Source organism: Myotis brandtii, unplaced genomic scaffold (assembly GCF_000412655.1).
Source record: "Myotis brandtii unplaced genomic scaffold, ASM41265v1 scaffold112, whole genome shotgun sequence".
In the NCBI taxonomy this organism is placed as follows: domain Eukaryota; kingdom Metazoa; phylum Chordata; class Mammalia; order Chiroptera; family Vespertilionidae; genus Myotis; species Myotis brandtii.
Genome location: NW_005353838.1, coordinates 5,278,813 through 5,301,209, shown reverse-complemented (window position 1 = coordinate 5,301,209; position 22,397 = coordinate 5,278,813). Strand labels below are relative to the sequence as shown.

General features: G+C 40.7%; 1 protein-coding gene across 5 annotated transcripts in view; it reads right to left on the bottom strand.

Annotated features, from left to right (window-relative positions):
- The window catches only part of METAP1D (methionyl aminopeptidase type 1D (mitochondrial)), a 73,511-nt gene that overhangs the window by 47,180 nt on the left and 3,934 nt on the right, over positions 1–22,397 (bottom strand). Inside the window, exons 1-2 of one of the 5 annotated variants that reach the window (XM_014545894.1) lie at positions 12,017–12,093; positions 6,534–6,709 (exon numbers count right to left, since the gene is read on the bottom strand). The exons of 1 other annotated variant lie outside the window; for it this stretch is intronic. In XM_014545894.1, coding sequence (XP_014401380.1) covers positions 6,534–6,696 — 163 coding nt within the window. In that variant the 5' untranslated portion in view covers positions 6,697–6,709; positions 12,017–12,093. Of the gene's footprint in view, positions 1–6,533; positions 6,710–8,488; positions 8,755–12,016; positions 12,094–22,397 lie in introns of those variants that run through there. 3 more of the 5 variants (XM_005857582.2, XM_014545865.1, XM_014545888.1) reach the window with 3 other exon arrangements.

Genomic DNA, 22,397 nt, shown 5'->3' with positions numbered 1-22,397 from the left:
GCAGTTGGGGGTGAGCAGGCCAGCAGGCAGAGTGGTTAGGGGCGATCAGGCAGGCAGGCAGGTGAGCGGTTAGGAGCCAGTAGTCCCGGATTGCAAGAGGGATGTCCGACTGCCGGTTTAGGCCTGACATCCCCCAAAGGGTCCTAGATTGGAGAGGGCGCAGGCAGTCAGACATCCCCCAAAGGGTCCTAGATTGGAGAGGGTGCAGGCTGGGCTGAGGGACACCCACCCCCCCGTTCACGAATTTTGTTCACTGGGCCACTAGTTTATATATATAAAAGCCAAGTGACTGGAATGCCGGACCCAGTAGCTTTGACGTGCACTGTGGCCCCAATTGGCCCCAATCGGGGCGGGCCGGCCGGGTCCCACCCATGCACAAATTTGTGCACCGGGCCTCTAGTATAAGAAAAAAGGCAGAAAGGTAATTGATGACTACATTACTATTGCTCTTGACTTTATTACAAAACAGAAGCATATCAAAAATTTAAATTCAGAAAGATAATTTCAAATGCTGAAGGCTAGGGCCAGGGTTTGCAGGTTAAGAATGCAGACAGGAGTTTTGTCCGAGTATCCCTTCTGTAATGTGATAACTTCTTGCCTGGTTTAGTTAATTTCTACCTCTGCAATGATTTTTGTGTGTTTGTTTTTGTTTTTGTTAATGTAGGTTTACAAATGAGCTAAATTCTAGTTCACGAGTTTGAGGTAGTTAGTTTTATGGGGTATAGTTTTTCATTCACCTGGTATTTTGGAAAATGTTTGCCATAGATGTCCATACAACAGGGGACTCTAAGACCAGAAAACATTTTCTTTATCTCTACTTTATTGTAATACTAGAGGCCCGGTGCACGAAATTTGTGCACTCAGGAGGGGGGCATCCCTCAGTCCAGCTGCGCCCTCTCGCAGTCCAGGAGCCCTCAGGGGATGTCTGACCGACAGCTTAGGCCCTCTGCGGGGAGCGGGCCTAAGCCGTTAGTGGGACATCCTTACCACTGCCGCGGAGGTGGGAGAGGCTCCCACCACCGTTGCTGCGCTCACCAGCTGTGAGCCCAGCTTCTGGCTGAGCAGTGCTCCCCCTGTGGGAGTGCACTTACCACTAGGGGGGAGCTCCTGCATTGAGCATTTGCCTCCTGGTGGTCACTATGTGTCACAGCGACCGGTTGTTCTGCTGTTGGGTCGATTTGCATATTAGCCTTTTATTATATAGGATAGACTGATTCTTCTATTCATGCTTTAGATTGGATTTTATAAATGGACAAGAACTAAAAGATGCTGGAATTTTATAGTTCAAGGATTTTTAGGTGTATTTTTCACAATATTTTAAAAGCAAATACATAAGTACAGTTATAATTATTGACAATAGTAAACTGCACTTTTTAATAAAAATATATTTTTATTCATTTTAAAGGGAAGAGAGATATAGAAACATCAACGAAAGAGAATCATTGATCGGCTGCCTCTTGCACATCCCTCACCAGGGATGGAGCCTGTAACCTGGGCATGTGCCCTGACCCGGAATTAAACTGTGACCTCTTGGTTCATAGGTTGATGCTCAAGCACTGAGCCACATCTGTAAAAAAAAAAAAAAATGTTTTTACTGATTTCTAAAGAGAGAGGAAGGGAGAAGGATAGAGATAGGATCATCAATGAGAAACATCATCAGTCAGCTGCCTCCTGCAAGATCCCTACTGGAGATCAAGCCCACAATCCAGGCATGTGCCCTGCAGGGAATCAAACCAGTTACCTCTTAGTTCATTGGTGGATGCTCAACCACTGAGCCAAACCGATCAGGTCACAACTATACTTTTAAAAGAGATACATGCTCTATGGAATGTACTGAACCTCTCCTGATTTGTTATGGTTTGACCATGTACTTCCTATTGAATTCTTATTCTCTGATTTCCCTTCTTTGTTCAGGCTACGCTGTATCTAGAAGACTAAAAATGACCTATAAAGCTGCTTTAACAATACGTGGCTAAAGTAACATACTAATCATGATAAGTTTAACACAAAATCAAGAATCAAGTTAGATATGGTTTTAATGTTCTTAAATTATTGAAGTGAATTCATATCTATAATTGCCATTAAAAGCAAGCACTGTCCTTCCTTTTTTTAACCCCCAAGAAACTGATTTTCCAGAGCTTCAAATTATTACATATCTAAATCTATGTCATGTAGTTCACAGCAAAACAAACTAATTACTATTTTTTAAATAAATCTTCCTTTCAGAGATGCCCATTATGTTATTGGTAAGCAAAAAAGCAAGTTTCAGATCATGTGTAATATGATATCATTAAAAACACACATGGACGTTTGCACATGCATAGAAAAATAAAAGTCTAGGTGAGGATAATTACTAAGTTTTCCTGCTTAAAATTCTTCAGTTTGTCAACCACTTTTAGAACATAATTCTAACTTCTCAAAGTCTCCACGGCTCGCATGGTCTTGCCTCTGCCTACCTCTCTAGCCTCCTCACACTCCACTCTCCTTGTCACTCACTGCCCCCCACAACCACAGTCCCTTTGTGTTCATCAGACATTTTAAGTCCTTTCTTGTCTGTGCATTTGCTCTTTCACCAACTCCTCACATCACTGGCTCATTCACATCCTTCAGGCCTCAGCTCAAATGTCACTTCATCAGAGGCCTGGGACTGGGAGAGATGGGCGGACATGCCCTGGAGCTCTCCTGTGGTCCCTCCCCAGCCCCGATCTTGCACCGGTGGGGTCCCTCAGCCTGGCCTGCACCCTCTCACAATCCAGAACCCCTCGGGGCATGTCGGAGAGCCAGTTTCAGCCTGACCCCACTGGTGCACCAATCCATGCACCAGGCCTCTAGTTTTATATAAGGGACTTGACCATCCAAGGATTTAGGTATCCATGGGTATCTGAAAGCAATTCCTCAAGGATACCAAGGAATCCTATCTAATAAAAGAGTAATATGCAAATTGACCATCATTCCAACACACAAGATGGCTGCCCCTATGTGGACACAAGATGGCCAGCAGGGGAGGGCAGTTGTGGGTGATCAGGCCAGCAGGGGAGGGAAGTTGGGAGGGACCAGGCCTGAAAGGGAGGGCAGTTGGGGGTGATAAGGCCTGCAGGGGAGGGCAGTTAGGGGTGACCAGGCTGGCAGGGGAGAGCAGTTAGGGGCAACCAGGTCGGCAGGGGAGGACAGTTAGGGGTGACCAGGCAAGCAGGGGAGGGCAGTTGGGGGGAACCAGGCCTGCAGTGGATAGCAGTTGGGGGCAATCAGGCCAGCAGGGGAGAGCAGTTAGGAGTGACCAGGCCGGCAGGGGAGGGCAGTTAGAGGTAATCGGGCCAGCAGGGGAGCAGTTAGGCATCGATCAGGCTTGCAGGGGAGTGGTTGGGGGTGATCAGAGAGGCAGGCAGGCAAGCAAGCAGTTGGGAGCCAGCAGTCCTGGATTGTGAGAGGGGTCCCAGATTAGAGAGCGTGCAGGCTGGGCTGAGGGACACACATCCTCCCCCTCCCCCCATGCATGAATTTTGTGCACCGGGCCTCTAGTGACTTTATAATAAAATATATTCACACACATGAAATATATACATTTGATTACCTATAAATATGACACCTGATCGCTAACTCTAACCACAGAGATATATGGTTGCATGTGTTAGGTTGGGCATTCTCTAGTATTTACCATCTACCCCAGTGCTGGCTCAGTGTCCGGCATATCGTCAACAATCAGTAAATGTTTGTTGAATGAAGGAAGGAACCCATTCATTTCCAGTTCCTGAAGTGATTTTGGAATATACACCTCATTCTTCTAGACCCCTTCTCATTGCTCTGAAGGGGAAAATGGGTGTAGGGAACCAATTTGATTATTGCTATAAGTAATAGTTGTCTGCCCTGATCCAGAAATCTCATGTTTGCTTTCAGGACAAAAATCAATAAATATAGGTCTTAAAAATTCATTACGCCCTAACTGGTTTGGCTCAGTGGATAGAGCGTCAGCTTGTGAACTGAAGGGTCCCAGGTTCAATTCTGGTAAAGGGCACATGCCTGGGTTTCAGGCTTGATCCCCAGTAGGGGACGTGCAGGAGGCAGCCAATCAATGATTCTCTTTCATCATTAATGTTTCTATCTCTCTTTCCCTCACCCTTCCTCTCTGAAATCAATAAAGATATATATATATATATATAAAATTCATTGCCTTCCCCTCTGGATGGGATGGTGGTACAGAATTGGTAGCTCTGACTCATTTGTACTTATACCAGGTCAACTAGCCTGTAACTGTAGTTTTATTAACAGGCCCAAAACTTTCTCTTCAATTGTGTGGTCATCTATTCATCTCAATATGTCTCAGGAACTGAAATAAATGTTGAAGATGCTAAGACAAATTTTAAAGATTATATTGTGAAAATAAGACTAAGATGTGAAAGCAAGAAAGCCTTTATGCTTTCTGTAGCGAACACAACATCTAAGTAGGCAATTAGGAGTTTGCTGTGAAAGCTTTAAAAGCCTCACTAAGAAAAGGAAAAATCCACAATAAGAGGGAGAAGGTTCTTCCATGAGCTACTTCCTAAGTTAAAATACAGGGCTCTCTCTAGAAAATAAAGGATCTCAGCAATGATTATCAATGGCGGCTAACATGACAAAAGAGAGAACAACCAGACATGTGCCTCCTGATGGGAGTATATGACACTACCTATGATGTATTCTTGCCAAAAAAAATATTTGAACTTTAATCTGATCAAACTCCAGGATGGAAGTGATGGAGTTTACAGAAATTACAGGGAAAAGAAAAATGGTAAATGACATCATGATGATCCAATCAGAAAATCTAGCCTGAGAAAATCTACAGAATAAATGACCTGGTTTCTTTAACAAATAAATCACAAGGGGGGAAAAAGAGGGAAGAGGAAGCCTATAGATTAAAAGATTAAAGAGACACATCAATCAAATGCAATGTGTGGACTGTGTCTGGTTCCTGAATCCAACAAATCAACTGTGAAAAAAAAATCCAGGAAATCTAGACATTAACATATTTGATGCTAAGAAATTATTCTCAAATTCTGTAAGATTTAATAATGGTGTATCTTTAAGTACTTATATTTAAATATTTTAGAGTTGCCTACTAAAATCTTTATGGATGTATATTTAAGATCTGCTTCCACAGATAATCTGTAAAGGAGGAATACAAGGAGTAGATGAGTGTAGAAGTAAACCAACATTGTTGAAGTTGGGTGATGGGTCAATGGAAGTTCATTATACTACTAGAGGCCCGGTGCATGAAAATTCATGCACTGGAGGGGGGTCCCTCAGCCCGGCCTGCCCCCTCTCACAGTCTGGGAGCCCTCAGGGGCGAGAGGCGACCCGGCAATCAGGGGAAGGCAACGTCCCATCACACCTCTGCTGCTGCCACTGCTGGCAGCGCAAGCCTTGGCCGGCCCTGGTTACCTGAGCCTCGGGTGGCCCTGGGTAGCTGGGCAGCCACCATCTGAGCTTGCCTGCGCCTCGGGCCGGCCCTGGGTGGCTGGGGGGCTGAGGGGACTGGGGGACTCTGGAGGCAGGCGCGTGCCTGCTGTCCCAGCGGGGTTGAAGGGATTGGTTACCGCCATCTTGTGGCTGTGGGTGCTGCCATATTTAAGGGTGGGACAGTCAATTAGCATATTCTCTCCTTATTGGCTATGGGCGCCCCCATCTTTGCGACAGTGTGAGGGTCAATTGGCATATTCCCTCTTTATTAGATAGGATTCTCTTTAGTGTATATTTAAAATTTTCCCCAAGAAAAAGCTAAAAGAGTAAAAAAAAAAAAAAAGAAAAAGCTTTTATCAGTTATCATAGTACATATCAAAACACATCTACACCAGTTCTCACCTGGCCCAATAATGGCATCAATATCACAATGAGTGTTTAAGAAAATGCAGATTTCTGAGCTCTGCCCCAGACATACTGATTATGAAAATTCAAGTATATGAGCTAGAATATGCATTTCAACAAACTAAGAAATTTTTACACACACTAAAGTTCTTACATAAATGATCCTTATAAACACTAAAGCTTGAGAACCACTTACTGGGCATTTTGTGTCAGTTTCAGTCCTCACTTTCCAAGTGAGAAAGTAAAAGGATAAAGATAAATTAACCAGTCAGAGTTCATTTTGAAACCTTAAAAGAACTGAGATCTTTAAGTCTTTCGAATCTTGACTGTCCAGTTTACTGTTCAAGCACCAACTAAGCAACATTGTTTAAAAATATATTATTATTAGCTTTTAAAAGTTTGGTTCAAATTCCACCAGAACCAATTTACCCTTTTGATCCTTCAAGACTAACACACACACACACACACACACACACACACACACACACACCCCGTAAGTATCACAGGGGTCCCATATAAGATATCTTTAAAAAGAAGGCTCTATCAAGATGTAAGAGATAGCTTGGCATTCTGATAAAAGTGGAGGTGTTCATGGCCAAATCCCTGGGGTTTGGCTGAAAACAGAAAGCCCATTTTCATTTGATAGGGCTTTAGTATAAGGTATATAGCGGGGGTGGGTGGGTTAGGGGTGTCACCTGCCTGCCATTGGTGAAGATTATGTGTCCGGAGGCCATGTCCTTTTCCAAGGTGAGGGTTCTGGAGGCCAATTTTCATCTGCCCAGAAAGGTCACTGGTGGGGCTGCATGGTTTGGGTTTCTTAGAGCTCTTCTTGTTTGTAAAGACACCCTTGGCTTCCATGCTTGGTAATGGCCTTTCAAAAGTTATTAGAGAAAATATGAGGTGGGCACATTTTTCTATTTATCTAAATGGCTACATTCATACCCTAGCCCCTTTTGGTATTAATCCAAGTGGCTTGATTTTGAATTAAAGGAGTGGGCTAGAATAAAAAATGGAAGTACACAGATCTTTTAATGAGAAAAAAACAGCACTTTCATTTTCTCCCCAACATTTTATGAAAATTTTCAAACATATAAAAATATTCAAAGAATTGTACAGTATACTACCTATATTCTACAATTAACATTTCACTATATTTGTTCTTTATCACATTTCTAAACATTCCACTATCCATTTTTTTATGCATTTCAAAGTAAGTTTCAAAAGATCAATAACCCATTCCCCCTTACTCCAACATGCATATCATTGCCCAAACTTCAATATGTGTGTTTAGAGTTCCTTATCTTTTGTATACTGAGGTAAACTTTATATGCTATGATATGCACAAATCTTAAGCATATCATTTGATGAGTTCTGACAAAGGCATATTCCTGTGTAACCAAGTATCTATCAGAATACAAACTATTACCAATACCCCAGGAAGTTTCCTCTCCTCCCTTCCCAGCAATCCCACCTTTACCCAGTACTTAGGGAAATATGTGGTCTGATGCTTCCACATCATCTCGTGAGGTGGGACTGAAATTTTAAGTAACACTTTCCAAGTAGGATAACTTAAGCCACGGACAGAGTAATTATTTTTCTTAGATCATATGAACATGACATGAAAACAAAAACATCAGACCCTGAACATTTCCATACTTTTCCCATTTGACTATATCCCAAAATTTCATTTTAAAATTTCTGAATTAAATGAAAACTTCAAAATTAAACTTCTGTTTCCAAGCAAATAGACAATTTTTTGTTTTTGCTATGTTAATCCTCACCCAAGGATATTTTTGCACTTATTTTTAGAAAGAGTGGAAGGGAGGGGGAGAAACAGAGAGAAAGAAACATTGATTGGCTGCCTCCCACACACACCCCGACCAGGGCCCGGGATAGAGCTTGCAACCAAGGTACATGCCCTTGGTGGGAATCAAACCCTAAACCCTTCAGTCCACAGGCCAAGACTCTGTCCACTGAGCCAAACCTGCTAGGAAGCAAGTAGACAATTTTTTCATAACCTTTTATCGGAGCAAACCTACAGGAATACTAGTATAGCTACTAAAAAAATACTTCACACGGGAAATGCAATTAAGTTTAATTAAAATGAATGCTAATATTCCTCCTATAATAATAAAAACAAATGTTTGAAATCTACTTTAATGAAAGGAAAATCCCCTAGAGTATTATACAGATAAAAATACATTTAGAGTGGAGGAAGGCAAAGGGGGGGAGGGGGAGATTATGAATATAGGGGACATCTGTAATAGGGTCAACAATAAAAAAATTTTTGTGAAAATATATGTTTGTTTAATATTTGAATTTTTATTATTACTCTAATGCAATCTAGACTTCAAAAATCAATGACTCTATTAATTCCACTATTTTCTACTTATGCAAGCAAAGGCAGTAAGTAATGTTGCAAGGATATTCTTAGGATATCTGCAAACTACCAATAAACAGCATCTTTTTTCTTATTTGTTTAATAACTGCTGTCATTCTCTTTGTAAGCAGCAATCACAAGATGTCAAACAAATTCTGCCTTGACTGTGGGTACTGATAGACGTCTCTGCTTGTTTTTATTAAAAACAAAAAATTTTCCCTGCATTAATTACCAACACAGGAGGAGTGGGGGCACTGCTGGGATGCTCACCAGACTCTGGGCAAGCAGAGATGCAGCACAGAAAACCATGGAGCAAACTCAAATACTGAAAACCGGAACACATTTTTCTTTAACTCCCTTGGGGACTCAGGAACTCAAAGTCTTAGATTCCCTTAAAGGGAAAAGCAGGAGCATGCACGGGGGCAGGGTGGGATCATGTTTATCAGTCACAACAGTTCATCTGGGCCTGGATCCAGGTAGTCTGCATGTCTAAATTTGATGAAATATAGGCGCCACCAGGTAATAGTAGTGGTCAGGGAGCTTGCCAGAAACCTGTAACTCAAAACGGAAAAATGAAATTAAAAGACTACTTTGGCCAGGCAATTTCTTTCTTCAGGATGCAATAACTGCAAACTACAAAGTTGAAAGAACAGACAATTCTTTGTATGTTTTAAAGTTTCTTCTTCCTAATGTGACACAACATCTGGGCCAGAAAAGTATACACAAATAGTTTCAAACTTGCATTTCCATACCGAACTGTAAAGTTTTAGTAGAACTTCCCCTCCTCTTTCTTCTTTCTCTTCTCCACATTCTGCATGGGAGTTTGGCCTATGGCAGGGAGCGGAGGGAGGCAGGCTGAGGTCTTGGGTGTATCCGGAGGGTAGGTACTAGGGCCAACAGTGGCGGCGCAGACCCTGACCCTATCCTGTCAATAAACCTTAACCCCGACCTGCCAGGCCCCTGAGCTGGCTATTCTCTGTCTAGTCTAGCCTCTTCTCTAATTGCTCTAAAAATGACTCTTCATTTATAAGTACCTTTGTGTAAACACCCCACAGGAACTGACAGTCATCAGAATTACCATACAGTTCCAGTTTTTAAGGCGAGCAACAAAAGTCTTTCATTGTGGTAGGACTCTGAAAACAATTTCAACTGTTGTGCACAACAATACTTATCACTCTTTTAGCTTACTCTGCAGGTGACGTTAATTTGACTTTTAAAACTGTGTATAGTGAAATGTGAGATCTTTTGATTTGGTTATTTGAAAGTAAAGATGGATAAGTGATTTCTGGTTCTCCACAGAGCCAGTCTGTTTCTCTTACTTCTGAGCGACCCAGAGAGATAAAGCGAAAGTCCTGCGCTTCTTCATCCATACCATGAAGCGTCCCTATAAATTCCAAAAGGACCTACACTTTTTACCTAAATATGGAAATCTAAACAAGCAAAAAATTAAACTGGGAAGGAGACAAGAAGAGGAATAAAGTTCTTAAAAAAATTTAAATCAGCCTTAGAGATTAGTATAAAACACAAAATTATTTTTAATGATTTGAGACTTAATTTTTTTCCTTCTTCTTTATAGTAGTACAAATTTTAAAACACATAATTTACTTAGGACTCCTTAGAAGCAATTCCCTAAACTATTATTTTTCTTCTACTGCCAAAATGGGAAAGCCAGTTATTGTCAATTTTATAAAAGAAAACCAATCTTGAATATTGCAAATCACAAACTCTCTTCTGATTGGGTGCAGATTAAAGTCTGCCATTTAAAGAATGGCTTATTTAAATAGCTCAAATTAAATAAACTATTATCTCTAGTGATTCACTACTAAATCCTGACAAAAGAAAGCCCCCCGCCTCAATTTTCCATAGTGCTTATCATCTTCCAAAATAGTCTGTGATTTACTCATTATATTTGTTTATTGCCTAGCAATGCAGGCTTCTTGAGGGTAAGGAATTTTGTCTGTTTTATTCACTGATGTACTCCAAATGGCTAGAACAGTGTCTGGCACATAGCAAACCCTCAATAAACAGTCTTAGAATTAATGAATAAAAAGTTGAAGAGATAAGGAAACACTCTTAAATAAGGCTATTTGTCTTGTTTCTACATATCTACCTTGTCTTATATTTCAGTATAATAAGCTATCTTATTGTGGGCATTAAAGAATATTACAATATGCTTTTTTTTTTTGGTTTTAATCAACTACCCCAAAGCTTTTTTCCTCCTTCACAGAACCAGTTAAAATGCAAGAAGGAAAAGCCTTGAGATTTCAGAGTTGAAGTATAAGTTAGAAACCACTTAAAACTGAGGTCTGTGCCTTCAAAAATTGCCAAGGAGCTTATTGAACATGCAGATTCCCAGGCCCCACTCCACACCTATTGACTCACAATACCCACGCTGCCTAGAAGGGAGTAAGATAAACTGTTTAGCCAAGGTTACAATACAGCACTAGATGTGTGATCAGGATGCTACTGGAACCAAGAGGTGGTACATACAAATCAAAGTGTACTTAAGCTGAATTCTACAGTTTGAGCAGAAATGTACTGTGAGATGAACATCAGTGGTGGTATACGCATTTCACACAGAGAGTAGTCTCTGTATAATGTATAGGTGCTATAGCCTGAGGGAAGAGTGCCTATCACAAGGATTAGAGATGCAGTCTCAGGGACAAAATATAAAGAGCTTTGTGTTCTAAAATAAGGAGTTTAAATCTTATTATTTTTGTTAATCCTCATCAAAGGATATTTTCCCATTGATTTTAGAGAGAGTGGGGGAGAGAGAGGAAAGATAGAAATATCTATGTCATAGAAACACATCAATTGGTTGCCTCCTGCACATGCCCTGAGCAGTGCTCCGCCAGAAAGGAGCCTGCAACCAAGGTATGTCTTGACCGGAAAATAGACAATTTTTTGTTTTTGCTATGTTAATCCTCACCCAAGGATATTTTTGCACTTATTTTTAGAAAGAGTGGAAGGGAGGGGGAGAAACAGAGAGAAAGAAACATTGATTGGCTGCCTCCCACACACACCCCGACCAGGGCCCGGGATAGAGCTTGCAACCAAGGTACATGCCCTTGGTGGGAATCAAACCCTAAACCCTTCAGTCCACAGGCCAAGACTCTGTCCACTGAGCCAAACCTGCTAGGAAGCAAGTAGACAATTTTTTCATAACCTTTTATCGGAGCAAACCTACAGGAATACTAGTATAGCTACTAAAAAAATACTTCACACGGGAAATGCAATTAAGTTTAATTAAAATGAATGCTAATATTCCTCCTATAATAATAAAAACAAATGTTTGAAATCTACTTTAATGAAAGGAAAATCCCCTAGAGTATTATACAGATAAAAATACATTTAGAGTGGAGGAAGGCAAAGGGGGGGAGGGGGAGATTATGAATATAGGGGACATCTGTAATAGGGTCAACAATAAAAAAATTTTTGTGAAAATATATGTTTGTTTAATATTTGAATTTTTATTATTACTCTAATGCAATCTAGACTTCAAAAATCAATGACTCTATTAATTCCACTATTTTCTACTTATGCAAGCAAAGGCAGTAAGTAATGTTGCAAGGATATTCTTAGGATATCTGCAAACTACCAATAAACAGCATCTTTTTTCTTATTTGTTTAATAACTGCTGTCATTCTCTTTGTAAGCAGCAATCACAAGATGTCAAACAAATTCTGCCTTGACTGTGGGTACTGATAGACGTCTCTGCTTGTTTTTATTAAAAACAAAAAATTTTCCCTGCATTAATTACCAACACAGGAGGAGTGGGGGCACTGCTGGGATGCTCACCAGACTCTGGGCAAGCAGAGATGCAGCACAGAAAACCATGGAGCAAACTCAAATACTGAAAACCGGAACACATTTTTCTTTAACTCCCTTGGGGACTCAGGAACTCAAAGTCTTAGATTCCCTTAAAGGGAAAAGCAGGAGCATGCACGGGGGCAGGGTGGGATCATGTTTATCAGTCACAACAGTTCATCTGGGCCTGGATCCAGGTAGTCTGCATGTCTAAATTTGATGAAATATAGGCGCCACCAGGTAATAGTAGTGGTCAGGGAGCTTGCCAGAAACCTGTAACTCAAAACGGAAAAATGAAATTAAAAGACTACTTTGGCCAGGCAATTTCTTTCTTCAGGATGCAATAACTGCAAACTACAAAGTTGAAAGAACAGACAATTCTTTGTATGTTTTAAAGTTTCTTCTTCCTAATGTGACACAACATCTGGGCCAGAAAAGTATACACAAATAGTTTCAAACTTGCATTTCCATACCGAACTGTAAAGTTTTAGTAGAACTTCCCCTCCTCTTTCTTCTTTCTCTTCTCCACATTCTGCATGGGAGTTTGGCCTATGGCAGGGAGCGGAGGGAGGCAGGCTGAGGTCTTGGGTGTATCCGGAGGGTAGGTACTAGGGCCAACAGTGGCGGCGCAGACCCTGACCCTATCCTGTCAATAAACCTTAACCCCGACCTGCCAGGCCCCTGAGCTGGCTATTCTCTGTCTAGTCTAGCCTCTTCTCTAATTGCTCTAAAAATGACTCTTCATTTATAAGTACCTTTGTGTAAACACCCCACAGGAACTGACAGTCATCAGAATTACCATACAGTTCCAGTTTTTAAGGCGAGCAACAAAAGTCTTTCATTGTGGTAGGACTCTGAAAACAATTTCAACTGTTGTGCACAACAATACTTATCACTCTTTTAGCTTACTCTGCAGGTGACGTTAATTTGACTTTTAAAACTGTGTATAGTGAAATGTGAGATCTTTTGATTTGGTTATTTGAAAGTAAAGATGGATAAGTGATTTCTGGTTCTCCACAGAGCCAGTCTGTTTCTCTTACTTCTGAGCGACCCAGAGAGATAAAGCGAAAGTCCTGCGCTTCTTCATCCATACCATGAAGCGTCCCTATAAATTCCAAAAGGACCTACACTTTTTACCTAAATATGGAAATCTAAACAAGCAAAAAATTAAACTGGGAAGGAGACAAGAAGAGGAATAAAGTTCTTAAAAAAATTTAAATCAGCCTTAGAGATTAGTATAAAACACAAAATTATTTTTAATGATTTGAGACTTAATTTTTTTCCTTCTTCTTTATAGTAGTACAAATTTTAAAACACATAATTTACTTAGGACTCCTTAGAAGCAATTCCCTAAACTATTATTTTTCTTCTACTGCCAAAATGGGAAAGCCAGTTATTGTCAATTTTATAAAAGAAAACCAATCTTGAATATTGCAAATCACAAACTCTCTTCTGATTGGGTGCAGATTAAAGTCTGCCATTTAAAGAATGGCTTATTTAAATAGCTCAAATTAAATAAACTATTATCTCTAGTGATTCACTACTAAATCCTGACAAAAGAAAGCCCCCCGCCTCAATTTTCCATAGTGCTTATCATCTTCCAAAATAGTCTGTGATTTACTCATTATATTTGTTTATTGCCTAGCAATGCAGGCTTCTTGAGGGTAAGGAATTTTGTCTGTTTTATTCACTGATGTACTCCAAATGGCTAGAACAGTGTCTGGCACATAGCAAACCCTCAATAAACAGTCTTAGAATTAATGAATAAAAAGTTGAAGAGATAAGGAAACACTCTTAAATAAGGCTATTTGTCTTGTTTCTACATATCTACCTTGTCTTATATTTCAGTATAATAAGCTATCTTATTGTGGGCATTAAAGAATATTACAATATGCTTTTTTTTTTTGGTTTTAATCAACTACCCCAAAGCTTTTTTCCTCCTTCACAGAACCAGTTAAAATGCAAGAAGGAAAAGCCTTGAGATTTCAGAGTTGAAGTATAAGTTAGAAACCACTTAAAACTGAGGTCTGTGCCTTCAAAAATTGCCAAGGAGCTTATTGAACATGCAGATTCCCAGGCCCCACTCCACACCTATTGACTCACAATACCCACGCTGCCTAGAAGGGAGTAAGATAAACTGTTTAGCCAAGGTTACAATACAGCACTAGATGTGTGATCAGGATGCTACTGGAACCAAGAGGTGGTACATACAAATCAAAGTGTACTTAAGCTGAATTCTACAGTTTGAGCAGAAATGTACTGTGAGATGAACATCAGTGGTGGTATACGCATTTCACACAGAGAGTAGTCTCTGTATAATGTATAGGTGCTATAGCCTGAGGGAAGAGTGCCTATCACAAGGATTAGAGATGCAGTCTCAGGGACAAAATATAAAGAGCTTTGTGTTCTAAAATAAGGAGTTTAAATCTTATTATTTTTGTTAATCCTCATCAAAGGATATTTTCCCATTGATTTTAGAGAGAGTGGGGGAGAGAGAGGAAAGATAGAAATATCTATGTCATAGAAACACATCAATTGGTTGCCTCCTGCACATGCCCTGAGCAGTGCTCCGCCAGAAAGGAGCCTGCAACCAAGGTATGTGCCTTGACCGGAATCGCCAACTCTCTATCCACTGAGCCAAAACAGCTAGGGCTAAATTGTATCTTAAAGACAGGCGGAAGACATTAAAAATTTGGGCAAAGAAAAGTACTGATCATATTTAAATTTTAAATTAAATTTTCAAAAATTGGGGTGGGCTGGGTTAAGAGCAGATAAGAGGCAGGAAGGTAAGGAAAAAAGGCTATTGTAGTACAGAAGGGGACGAGTGGGCCTGATTGGGAAGATGGAGAAGTCTAGCAATTACTTACCCCTTACTCTCCTCTCCCTAGGTCTCTGGCCTAGGGAGCCTGGATGAATACTGGAGTTATTAACCCAAAAAGGGAAAAGAGGAGACTTTTGGGCAAAGATGATGAGCTCTATATTGGACATGATGACACTGCAGTGGTTCTCAAAGTGTGATTCTTCAGACTAGCATCACTTGGGAGCTCATTATAAATACAAATTTGCCCCCAGCTGAGGGGCTCAGCTGGTTGGAGCATCGTCCCACACAGGAAAAAAAAAGAAAAAAAGTTTGTGGTTTGATTCCCAGTGGGAAACATACCTAGTTTTTGGGTTCAATCCCCAGTCATGGAGCATGTGGGTGGCAACCGATCAATGTTTCTCACATTGATGTGATGTTTCTCTCTCTCTCTGAAATCAATGAAACATATCCTTGGGTAAGGATTAAAGAAAAAAAGAAGAAATACAAATTTGGAGAGTTGGGCGGAGCTTAGCTATTTTTCAACAAGCCCTCCAGGTTCTAACACACACTGAAGTTTGTAACCACTGGGACAGCCTAATCTCTAGCTCCAGAGGACAATTAACTTTGGGGAATATTATAGACAGATAGACAGACAGACAGATAGATCAGAAAGTAGTGGCAGCTGAAGCCACAGGCTGCCAACTAAGTCACATGGTAAGTTACATCCAGAGCTGAAGTCACCATTCCTCATAGTCTTACGTTCCTACTTCTGCACTACTTGGAAGTATCTCTCAAGTGAGCCTCTTATTTCAGATAAAGGAAAGATTTATAATATAGTATCTTATTTGTTGACGCTATCCTTCGAACCCTGACTGCAGTTCATTATTAGAGTCCTTATAATCTCATAAATTTGTCAGTAGTCATGAAGTCATCAATCACCTTTGCTATCTGTGGCATGAAAGTCCCCCTTATTTCTCACACGCACATATTTTCTAACAACCTTTTTCTTTTTAAAACTTATCTGCTTTCATATCTTAATCATCAAAGCAGATCATCTGTCTCTGTTCTTTTTTTAAAAATAAGTTTTTATTGATTTTTAGAGAGAGAGGAAGGGAGAGGGTTAGAGAGAAACATCAATCGACTGCCTCCTGCATGTACCCCCACTGGGGATCAAGCCCATAATCTGGGCATGTGCTCTCACTGGGAATCAAACTGGCAACCTTTTGGTTCCTGGGTGGATGCTCAACTGCTGAGCCACACCATCGGGGCTATCTGCCTCTGTTCTTAATAAGCAGAGACAAGTTTACAGGACTGAGTTCCATCTATACTCCTGAATCTTCTCATTCCAAACATCACATCAAATGGCAATGGTTCCTCCCCCAAATGACACTTCCTCTTATTCATGGACCATTCATAGGCTGTCTTCAGTATTGGGAAAAAGAGTTATTTGGAGATACATTCTCAATTAAATTTATATTTTTAAAATAAACAAACCTAAATTTACCCTGGAGTTTTTTAGACTCCCTTCTAATTACTACCTTGTTTTGTCCTGGGTTAATATTAAAATGTTTTCTCTTATATCCAAGTAAGGATGCTACTCTTGGCAAGATGACTAAATTTCACTCATTTAGCAAGTAACCAGTTCTTACCCTCTATAGAAACCTGTATATTTACTGTGTGTGTGTTTTTGGGGGGGGAGGTATAAAAATTACTTATACATATTTCCTGCCCTAGCAGTCTTGATAATCCACTAACTAGTGTGATAAGGTTAGTGTGAAAATCATTACAAATATAACAGGTTGTGTCTCACAGTGAGTGACTATACAGGAAATGATGAACTCAGCATTCCATTTCAACCTTTACCTAATTATCTTCCATACTACAGAGCCTGTATAGCTAAGAACTACACTTCCCAGACTCTCTTACATGAGGGTTCTATATCTGAATGTCACTCTAACAATTAGATGCCTTGGTGGAAGATTTGAATGGGAAAGTGTGATGGAGTCTTTATTACTGTTGCTTTTACTATCCTTTTTCTACAGGTGAGCACAGGTGTGCAAATGTTAGGTTTTTCTGAGCAGCATTGTGGTGTCCCATAGCTTCATGAGTATTGAGTAGGGATAGCAGCTTAGCTCCCCTGGTGGGCCAGTTCAGAGGAGCTATTCTGGAAGTTGTTCCTGTAGGCTCAGGCTACAGGCTGTTTCTTTAACCTCCCAACAACAAAGAACCCAATTCCTAAAGTAAAGGTACTTCCACTTGAAATAGCTAGAATGACTTTAGTTTCCTGCAACTTAACCCCAATTGAGGTTCAAACAATTGATGTGAAAAAGAAAGGGAAGCCCTAACTGGTTTGGCTCAGTGGATAGAGCGTCAGCCTGCAGACTGAAAGGTCCTGGGTTCGATTTTGGTCAAAGGCACATACCCAGGTTGCAGGCTCGAGCCCCAGTAGGGGGCGCGCAGGAGGAGATCAATGATTCTCATCATTGATATTTCTATCTCTTTCTCTTCCTTCCTCTCTGAAATCAATAAAAAAATATGTATTTTTTTTTAAAAGGAAGGGGAAGCAGAGAGATAAGATCACAATCATTAGGAAAGACCAAGAGAGGACCTATAAAGGTGGTGGTTGACAGAGTCCTTGATATATATAGGATTTTGGCAAAAATGAAGGGCAAGGAAACAGCATACTAAGTTGAGGGTAAGGTATAAACAAAAATAAAGAATTATAACAAAATGGGTATCTCCCCACCCATTCCATTAAATAGCAACAGAAGATTGCCTAATTTAAAAAGATAAAAAATTTATATTGGTGTGTAAAAATCATCCTATTTATTTGTGTGTGTTTTTTAAATGATAAACACTTAAGTCATCAAAATCCTGATACTGTACAGCTTTTTGGTTGGGATGAGCCACATTTAAAACATTCAATAGCCTGGCTGGTGCTGCTCAGTGGTTGATCATCGACCTATGAACCCGGAGTTTGCAGCTGGATTCCCAGTTAGGGCACATGCTGGGTTGGGGGCTCAATCTGGGGGGTAAGGGGGGAGGTGTGTAGGAGGCGGCCAATTGATGATTCTCTCTCATCACTGATGTTTCTTTTTCTTTCTTTTTTTTGTTAATTCTCACCTGAGGATATTTTTCCACTGATTTTTAGAGAGGGTGGAAGGGAGGGGGAGAAAGAGAGAGTGAGAGAAACATTGATGTGAGAGAGACACATCTATCGGTTGCCTTTGGCACTCACCCCAACTAGGGCCAGGGATTGAGCCTACAACCAAGGTATGTTCATGGAACCAGAACCGAACCTGGGACCCTTCAGTTCATGGGCCTATCAGACTAGGGCTCATCGTTGATGTTTCTATCTCTCCTCTCCTCTCCTCTCCTCTCCTCTCCTCTCTGAAATCAATAAAAATATATTTAAATAAATAAAAAAATAAATAAATAAAACAATCAACATGCCAGCAAGCAGGCTGTGCTTCTGAATCAAATGACTACTCATTTGTGACATTCTAATATAACCTCAATGTACTCTCCTATGGGTATATCTATTTGTGGTTTAACTTTTTTATAACAACACTTTTTGTTATAATATATTCACAAATCTGAAAAAAAAAATGCTTTGTCAGACTGTTCCCCAATGTTGCGCATGTGCGTGGTCACGGTCTGCCAAACTGAGCTGTTGTTTTGCTCTCTCTTTTCTCCTGTCTCTCACAAGTGGCCTCTTTCACACACACGTTTATCTCTCTTGTTCCTCACCTAGTAGATGGGCATCACCATACACAAACTCCTTCACCTCTTACCTACTTCCCACTCACATCTGTCTCTATGTATACTACCACCCCACTTCAAGTTCTTATACACTTATTTTCTTTTCAACTGATGTGGTCCTTTCCCCCTCTCTCTTCCATATTCCTTTGCTTTCAACTTTATCTTCCCTCAGACTCCTTGGCCCTCTCACCTCTCCTAGCACACGCTCCAACAACTGCTGCCCTGGGTCCTAGTTCTGGAGAGGGCTGTTGTCAGGAAATCTGCCAGGGTGGCTGAGGAGATAACTGGGGCAAGGGTGGGGGTGCCAATGCATGGATGCAGGGCACGAAGAGACCAGGTGGCCAGCCAGGGTTTCCCAGGCCTCTGTGGCAGAAGGGGGTGGGCCTGAACTAAAGAAGGGGGCCGCCAAAGCAGGGAACAGGCCAAGTCCTGCTGCTCGACAGCCGGAGTGCACACAGAAACGCTCTGTGGCCTGGATGGGGTCTGAGAGTTGCCAGTTGGACATTCTGACCCAAACAACCAATTAGGACATGTTCAAGGTCTGCTGAACAGAACAGTCTTTTAAACTAGGCTAAATCCCCTGTTAAGAGTTGCTGATTTTTCTCTCCCTAAATTTTCCAGATTTACAGTCCTAGTAAGAACTGCAAGACAAATCAGAAAAGGGTACTAAAAAATCTGACATATTCTGAACATTAGAGTTAATATTCTTTTGGAAACAAACCAGGTATCTGGTAAACACTGAGGGATCTAGTAGGTATGCTAGATGAGCATTTGTATTAGAAAGGAATTTAAGATCAAGGTCAGCAATAATTAACCCCTAGAGTGCCAGGAAGTGCGATCGCGCTCCTCCCATCTTTCGCCAAAAGTGCCGGGGGCGCTATCAAAGCTTCGAAATGGCGTCCAGTTCTAAGTCTGCTTTTATTAGTGATGATGATATTGCTAAATATGTCAATGTAGTAAAGGTTTCCTTAAATTTTTGAATATGTAACTTCATTTACTTGCGATTCCTAATTTTTTTTTTCCTAAACTGCTGTATAATCAGCAAAAATGCCTTGGCAATTTTAGCATAGTTCCTAGGATATTGGTTGGCACTCAAAGGGTTAATATGCATGCAGGAAGTCATCAACATTTAAGCATAAGCAATATGAGTCTCATTAAATCTTCAATCACTTCCTATTGCCTGAAGGAACTGGTGGTAGTCTAATGATTAAAGCAGTAACATTAAAGTAGAAAACAATATTAGAAAATTAATCTGACCCTTGTGAAAGAAGCCAGCACAAGTACTAATCCACGTGAGCTGACTTCACATGACTCCTGGGCAGCTGTGACTTTCCTTTAACCTGTACTGTCTCCCTGTCCCCTAAGTTAGAAAGCCTTGCTGGAAGGTGACTGGCGAAAGAGATGGTCAAGGGCTTTCGTTTTTTTAAATCTAGGTAATTGATAATCTTCCAGTGTTTTCCAACGTGCCATCACACTGCTATCTAGCTGTTTGTTGTCTCTCCCACTTACTGTATCACCAGAGGACAGCCTCCCTACACCCCAGCCTTCTGCTGTGTTGCTCACTCACTTTTCCAATTGCAGTGCCCCAGAGCTCAGCAATGCCCTGAACAGCTACAAGTCACAGAGTATACAGTAGGGAAGAAATGACAGAAGACGAGGAGCTGTCTTTTGAAATAGCAATTCCTAGAGGGTTTGGTTTTCACCAGCATTAGTCAGTTGACAGAGAGTATGACAAAGGTGTTCTTTTCATTCTTGACCTATTTCTGTTTGATTTTATAGGAAAATCATAATCTCACTGATGACAGAGACAGAGTATATGATACTCCAAATTCCGAATTATCACAATCGTGAATAGGATAAATAAGTGTGATGTATAGACTCCAAATGTGAACAACAAAAGGACCTCAAAAGTTAATTTTCCTAAGTTAATATTTTACTAATAAACTTTCTCTTATGGGTGTGGTAAAAATTTTTAAAAATCATAGTCGTATTACTAGTAGCTCTCCTTAGGAGGAAAAATAATTTTTTCTTTAAAAAATATATTTTTATTGATTTCAGAGAGGAAGGAAAAGGGAGAGATTGAAACATCAATGATGAGAGAGAATCATTGATTGGCTGTCTTCTGCATGCCCCCTACTGGAGATCAAACCCTCAACCTGGGTATGTGCCCAGACCTGGAATCGAACTGTGACCTCCTGATTCAAAAGTTGACGCTCAACCACTGAGGCACACCAGCTGGGCAGGAGGAAAAACAATTTTTAAAATGCCTACTCTTTCGATCTATGGTGAGACCATGAATAACTTTTACTTTCTTCTTTATACATCTCTATAATATCTTAATACTACCAGTAGGAATAGTTATTAAGCTTATTATGTGTCATGTACTGTGCTGAGAGCTGCTGTGGTAGCCAGCCTCCAAGATGGTCCCGTGACCCAGCCTCCTGGTATTCACACCTGGTCTGCCACTGTGTGCTGGTCTATGTGATCAAAGGCATATGGCAGGAGTGATGGGAAGTCACTTCTGAGATTTGGTTTAAAAAGACAGATTTCTGTCATAGGTACTCCAGTTCTCTCTCTCTTATTACCAATTCTGAAAGAAGCAGACTGCCATGTTGTGGGCAGTCCTATGAAGAGACACAGGTGATAAGAAAGTGAAGTCTCCAGGAGGAACTGAGGCCTGCCCAGAGCCATGGGAGTGCGCTTGAAGCAGGGATGACTGCAACCTGATGGATCCTGAGCCAAAGGCACCCAGCTAAGCCGCACCCAGATTCCTGGCTCTCAGAAACTGTGACGTAATAAGTGTTTGCTGTTTGGGGTGATTTGTTACACAGCAATAGGTAGCTAGTACAGCGGCACAGGCAATATTTCTTTAATCCTCATAACGGCCCAGTAAGGTAGGTATTTGTCTCATCCCGATTATAAAAGTGAAGAAACTAAAGCTTATATGGGTCAACATGTACAAGGTTCTACAACTAGTAAGCAGTAACATCAAGATCCAAACCTAAACGAGTCTGACTTGAAAACCCACAATCTTAGTCACTGTTATAGTTTTCCTCGTATTACTTTTGTAAGAAGAAAATATATTTTTAATTAAGTATTTTCATTCCAAAAAAAAGAAATTCTGACTCTTCCTTCACTCCTGGTCTCAGAAGTAGAGACACTCTCCCTACTTCCAAGGGAAATTTTCCCCTTCTCCTCCTCCCGTTCCTTTCCACATTTCAGATCTGTTCTCTCTCCTGAAAGGCCCCCATCTCCAGGATTTCCAGTGGTCCTTATTCCTCACCAGTTTCCTTCCTTCCCTCTACTTGTAAACATAGTTAGGGCCTCTATTTAAAAACAAATAAAAATATGTCCACACAAATCTTGCACCCAAATGACCCCAGCAGCATTATTCAGAAGAGCCAAAGAGTGGAAATAGCCCAAATGTCCAACAGTTGATGAATGGGTAAATAAAATGTGGTATATCCATACAGTAAAATTATTTGGCAATAAAAAGGGATGAGGTACTGATATGTACTACAGTGTGGATGAACCTTGTAAATATCACACTAAGTGAAAGAAGCCAGTCACAAAAGACCACATATTGTGCGATTCCGTTTATTTGAAATGTTCAGAACAGGAAATCTAGAGACAGTAGATTAGTAGTTACTGAGGACTGAAGGTTGATGGGGACTAGGGGAGGGGGATCTTGGGGAATGACTGCTATTGGGTGAAAAGTTTATTTTGGGAGCGATTAAAATGTAAAATTGATTGTGGTGATGGTTGCACAACTCTGTGACTATACAAAACACCAGTGAATCGGGGGGGGGG